This window comes from Eimeria mitis, genomic scaffold (genome assembly GCF_000499745.2).
Source record: "Eimeria mitis Houghton genomic scaffold, Emh_scaff1607, whole genome shotgun sequence".
NCBI lineage: Eukaryota > Apicomplexa > Conoidasida > Eucoccidiorida > Eimeriidae > Eimeria > Eimeria mitis.
This window is the reverse complement of record NW_013569922.1, coordinates 3,353-9,059: the sequence shown is the minus strand read 5'-3', so window position 1 is coordinate 9,059 and position 5,707 is coordinate 3,353. Positions and strand designations below refer to the sequence as shown.

Genomic DNA, 5,707 nt, shown 5'->3' with positions numbered 1-5,707 from the left:
AACGGAGCTACAGCTAGCGGAGCCTGAGAAACAGTCTCACCCAGGTAAGAACCCCGTACAGGCTTGATAGGGGCATGCACACTGTCGGGGCTTTGGTGTGTCTGCAGGGGAACAAGTTGAGGTGTACAGACAGCTCATATACGCAGTAGATTTAGGTTCTGCTGCAGCAAAAGAAACAGAAAAGAAGAACAGACACCACACACAGCACCACGACCCTGTGGGGGCAGCAGCAGCAGCAGCAGCACGGACTCAAGCAGCAGCAACGGCAGCAGCAGCAGCGGAACAGCAGCACATATTGCCTTTCACTCTGAAATAAAGCGAATGTTATCGTTGAAAAATCGTTAGAAATTTATTTCAAGCCTAATTCGCTGGCATCCGCGGCAACAATTGCTAGAACACAGCAGCAGCAACGGCAGCAGCAGGAGCAGCCGCTGCTGCTGCTGCTCGCGCTGAGCAGGTGACCCTGAGCCCCCGCATGGCGCTGCTGCTCGTTGGTCCTGCGGAGTTTCTGTCTTTCCCCTCCCCTCTTACAACTTTTTAGGGTGGGGTTGTGTGGTTATTTCCACTCGATTTCATGCAAACCCTGATGCAGCAACTGCAGTAGCAGCAGCAGCAGCGGCAGCAGCAGCGGCAGCAGCAGGAGATAGGCACAGCCGCTGCCGCTACTTTCGCAGGTCTTTCGCTTTTCTTTTTAGTATACTGTATCTACAAAACCTAAACTGAAGGTAGTCGTTTCATAGCTGCAGCAGCAGCAGCAACAGCAACAGTGACTGCTGCAGCAGAAGCGCGTGTCTTTCGAGAAAGGTATTGTACTAAATGGGGAAACTGAGGAGGCGGCTGCAGCGCATGCTGCTGCTGCTGCTCGCAGCAGCAGCAACACTGCTGCTACGAGAGCCTATCAGCAACAGCAGCAGCAGCAGCAGTGGTCCCCTTGCTGCTTCAGCTCCTCACATTCTCCTGGCTGCTGCAGGGGAGAGCCTAGATGGCGACAACGCCTCTAGCAGCAGCAGCGACAGCAGCAGCAGCAACAATGACAGCAGCAGCAGCAGCAGTGGTGGCGCCGTCTCCCCCGCAGAGGAGAACACAGGTACAGCGCCCGCAGAGGCAGAAGCAGCAGCAGCAGCAGCAGAAGAGTCAGCAGCAGCAGAAGCATCGGAGTCCGGCGATCTGAGCGCTGCAACAGGTAATGACAATGCAGAAACAGGTGACGCAGCAGCAGCAGCAGCAGCAGCAGCAGAAGTAGCAGGTTCATCCTCTGCTGCATCTCCCAAAGCAGGAGAACCATCATCAGCTGCAGCAGCAGCAGCAGCAGCAGCAGCACCCGCAGGTGCAGCAGCAGGTATATCCAGATCATCATCATCATCATCATCATCATCACCATCATCATCAGCAGCAGCAGCAGCAGCAGCTGCAGCAGCAGCAGACGACGACGCCCCCCCGGTGCCGTGTCTTATGCGTCGTCCGTACAGCGAGAGCCGCGGGGGCTTTATGAAGGTGCCGCAGTCTTTCTTAGATAGAAGAAGAGACGGAGACATATCGGCGGAGGAGCTGGAGGAGCAGATCAATAAGTTGTTTGCTGCTGACGAGGAACAGATAGAAAGACAAAGCGCAGCTATAGCGAGGTAACCAGAAAGTTTTTGCTGCTGCTGTTCTTTTTTTTTTTTGTTGCTGCTGCTGCTGCTGTTGTCTTGTTGGTTTTGTTGGTGTGTGCTCACCATGGGCGCGATTATGATGGTGGTGGTGGTGGTGCTGCTGCTGCTGTTGCTGCTGCTGCTGCTGTTGCCGTTGCTGCTGGTGAGGGGTCTGCTGGGACGAGTGGAAGAGGTGGTGCGATGCAGCAGCAGCAGCTGCTGCTGCTGCTGCAGATACAGATGGCTTTGCTAAAAATCATTCTACTGCTGTTGTTGCTGTTGCTGCTGCTGCTGCTGTTGCTGCTGCTGCTGCTGCTGCTGCTGCTGCTGCTGCTGCTGCTGCTNCTGCTGCTGCTGCTGTTGCTGCTGCTGCTGCTGCTGCTGCTGCTGCTGCTGCTGCTGCTGCTGCTGCAGGTCTGTGGATGCTTCTCGTACTTCGGGGCAGCAGAAGGGGAGAATAATAATTGGGGTGGCAGACCTGCAGGCTGGAGACAGAGACTTTGACTTGCTGCTGCAGCGGCGCCAAGAAAGCAGCAGCAGCAGCAGCAGCAGCAGGACTATAAGCACACGTGCTGAGGCTGAAGCTATGGGGAGAGCAGCAATACATGCAGAGGAGCTGCAGCAGCAGCAGGTGGTAGGGGACGTGAAGGTGTTACCGGAGGTGGGGTTGGTGGTTGTTGACTTCAAGCCAGAGTCATCAGAGACACAGATAAAAGAGACAGTCAAAAATATATGGTTGCGTTCTCCTGCTGCTTGGCTTATAGAAGCAGACTCAGAGGTGAAAATAAGAGAGCCTCCTGCTGCTGCTGCTGCTGCTGCAGCAAGAGGAGCAGCAGCAGCAAAAGCAGCAGCGGAAGAGGGGCGAGCAACATCGCCCTTCCGCGCAGACGCAGAAAACCCACGCCAACTTATGGAGACAGACAGTATGTACGCTAGCAACAGCAGCAGCAGCAACAACAGCAGCAGCAGCAGCAACAGCAACAGCAACAGCAAGGCCAGGCAGCAGCAGCAGCAGCGACTCGAGAAGACTGCAGCGAGGAAGCAAAAGCAGCAGGAGATCAAGGCCCTCCAAACCGATGCAAAGGCGGCAACAAAAAAGGAAAGAACCAGCAGCAGCAAACAGCAGCAGCAGCTGAGACAAACCAAGAGCAAGCCTATGAAGGAGCAGCGTGAGGGGCCGCAGCAGAAGCAGCACAAACTGCGAGCTCAGCAGCAGCAAGAAGAGAAGCAGCAGCAGCAGCGTGCCCGTCCCCAGAAGCAGCAGAAACCAACCAAACTCAAGGCGCAGCAGCGCGAAGACAGCAGCAGCAGCAGCAGCAGCAGCAAGAAGGGGGCTGTCCCCTCTGTTCCCCTATCTATTTCTGCTTCTCTAGGGCCTGAACCCAACGACGGCTACAGGCAGCAGATACAGATCCCCCCCCCTTCTGCAGCAACCCCGCAGCAGCTGAACTATGGCGGCAACGTCCGACGCCTCCAGTCAGCAGCAGCAGCAGCAGCAGAAATTGAAGATGCCTTAGACCTGCCGACAGCAGTCGGTGAGGAAGCAACACCAGCAGCAGCAGCAGCAGCAGCAGAATGTGTAGCTGCCTTGTCTATTTGCAGTGTCCCTAACCTTTGGTAACGGGCTCGTTTTTCTGTTGCTGCTGCTGCTACGGCTGTTGCTGCTGCTGCTGTTGCTGCTGCTGCTGTTGCTGCTGCTGCTGCTGCTGCTGCAGAAGCGTATGATGACGACGATATAACCGAGCAGCGGGAGGAGTTTCTCGCCAGAGACGATCCCCGGCCCAACGACGTTTACTTCACTAGACAGTGGGGGCTGACGCACAAGACGCTGGGGTGTAACATGCTGGAGGCGTGGCGTCTGGTGTACAGACGGCGGCAGCAGCAGCGCGAAGCAGCAGCAGCAGCAGCAGCAGCAGCAGAGGCATCATCCGACCCAGAAGCAGCAGCAGCAGCAGCAGCAGCAGTGAGGTCTAGTGAAGAACCTATTGTCGTTGCTGTCATAGATACTGGCGTTGACTATACACACGAAGACCTCCAAGGAAGGCTCTGGAAAAACCACAAAGAAATTCCTAATAACGGAATTGATGATGACGGTCAGGCTTGCTGCTGCTGCTGCGGCTGCTGCTGCTGCTGCTGCTGCTGTGCTGTTGCTGCTGCTGCTGCTGATGCGGATGTTGCTGAGGATGATGATGATGATGATGGTCAGACATGCTGCTGCTGGCGGGAATAATGATAATGACGATGATGATGATGAGGCTTACATTTGCTGCTGCTGCTGCTGCTGCTGCTGCTGCTGCTGCTGTTTGTCCAAAGGCAACGGCTATGTGGACGACTACGACGGCTACGACTTCGAGCAGGGGCGGCCCGACCCGATGGACATCCACGGCCACGGCACGCATGTAGCGGGCATCGTTGCTGCTGCTGCTAACAATGGAATTGGTATTGCAGGTATGCTACTGCTGCTGCTGCTGCTGCTGCTGCTGTTGCTGCTGGTGATGATGATGATGATGTTGATGATGGTGATTGTGATGCTGCAGGGGAATTGTTGCTGTTGCTTATAGTAGTGGCATTGGTACTGTTGGTAATGCGCTGCTGCTGCTGCTAATGCTGCTGCTGCTGCTGCTGCTGCTGCTGCTGTGTGGTGTGTTTCAGGCGCGAACTGGCGCGTGAAGCTGATGCCTCTGAAGTTTGAGAAGCGTAGCTCTGCTGCAGTCGAGGCGATAGCTTACTCGCTGCAGATGGGGGCCAAGGTCAGCACGAACTCGTGGGGCTTTTCGTTTCGCTCTGAGGCCCTTCGTCTCGCGTTGGAGTTGGCGGAGACGCAGGGACAGCTGTTTGTTGCTGCTGTTGACAACGCAGGAGCAGACAATACCACGTAAGCAGCAGCAAAAGCAGCTGCAGCACATATAGCGCCAGCTGCAGCAGCAGATGCTGCTCTCGCTGCTGTTGCCTGCTCGGGCTGCTGGTGCTGCTGCTCCTCCTCCTCCTATCCTTCCTCCTACTCCTCCTCTCACTGCTTTTGCTGCTGCTGCTGCTGCTGCTGCGTTTGCTGCTGCTGCTGCTGCTAGGAGCAAAGACTTTCCTCCTAACTGGGGTTACGATTGGCGTACGGGCCGCGGATTTCGCAATTTGCTGCGCGTAGCGAATTTAGCCCCCACTGGCAAACTCTCAGCCTCTTCTAACTATGGTAACACTCCTGCTGCTGCTACTGCTGCTGCTGCTGCTGCTGCTGCTGCTGTTGCTGCTGCTGCTGCTGCTGCTGGTGGTCTTTCTGCTGATGATGCTTATTGTGAAGATGATGATAAAGATGATGATAATGCTGCTGGTGATGTTGCTGGTGATGCTGGTGCTGATGCTGCTGGCGCTGCTGTTGCTTTTCTTACTCCCAGTAGCATCGTGGCTGCTCAGCAGGTCGTGTGCTCTATATGTATTATATGTATTAAGCCCAACGACTGCAGCAGCGGCAGCAGCAGCAGCAGCAGGAGTGGGAGCAGCAGCAGCACCTTTCAGCAGCAACAGGCGAAGGAGCGGCAGCATCCTATTGTATTATATATATATATATATATATATGATGGGTGCTGTATGAAGGCCGGTACAACGTGGACATAGCTGCGCCTGGGACGGACATAATATCGACATTGCCAGCCAGCCAATTCGGCGATCGCTACGGATACAAAAGCGGCACTTCTATGGCCACGCCTCTCGTTGCAGGTAATATACGTGCTTATACACCCCAAATACGTGCATATACACCCCAAAAACGTCCATATACACCCCAAATAAGTGCATATACACCCCAAAAACATCCAGATACACCCCAAATACCTGCGTATACACCCCAAATACCTCCATGTACACCCCAAATACCTGCATATACACCCCACATACGTGCATATACACCCCAAATACCTGCATATACACCCCAAATGGCTACTCTGCCCGTAGCAGGTAATATGAGCACATATCTCTACTTTTGTATTTTTATCTGTATTTTTCTGTGTTGGTGGTAGCATTTGTGTACTATGCTTGTCTCCGTTTATATTTGTTTATATTTGTTTATATTCGTTTATATATGT

At 54.4% G+C, this 5,707-nt stretch overlaps 1 protein-coding gene across 1 annotated transcript in view; it reads left to right on the top strand.

The window, feature by feature from the left end:
• Positions 1 to 846: 846 nt before the first annotated feature.
• The window catches only part of EMH_0040400 (uncharacterized protein), a gene marked incomplete at both ends in the record, with an annotated part of 5,829 nt that continues 968 nt past the window's right edge, over positions 847 to 5,707 (top strand). The window contains 7 exons of the mRNA XM_013495502.1: positions 847 to 1,622; positions 2,046 to 3,166; positions 3,347 to 3,724; positions 3,945 to 4,079; positions 4,284 to 4,506; positions 4,703 to 4,977; positions 5,220 to 5,342. Of these exons, the coding sequence (XP_013350956.1) occupies positions 847 to 1,622; positions 2,046 to 3,166; positions 3,347 to 3,724; positions 3,945 to 4,079; positions 4,284 to 4,506; positions 4,703 to 4,977; positions 5,220 to 5,342 (3,031 nt within the window). The remainder of the gene's footprint in view (positions 1,623 to 2,045; positions 3,167 to 3,346; positions 3,725 to 3,944; positions 4,080 to 4,283; positions 4,507 to 4,702; positions 4,978 to 5,219; positions 5,343 to 5,707) is intronic.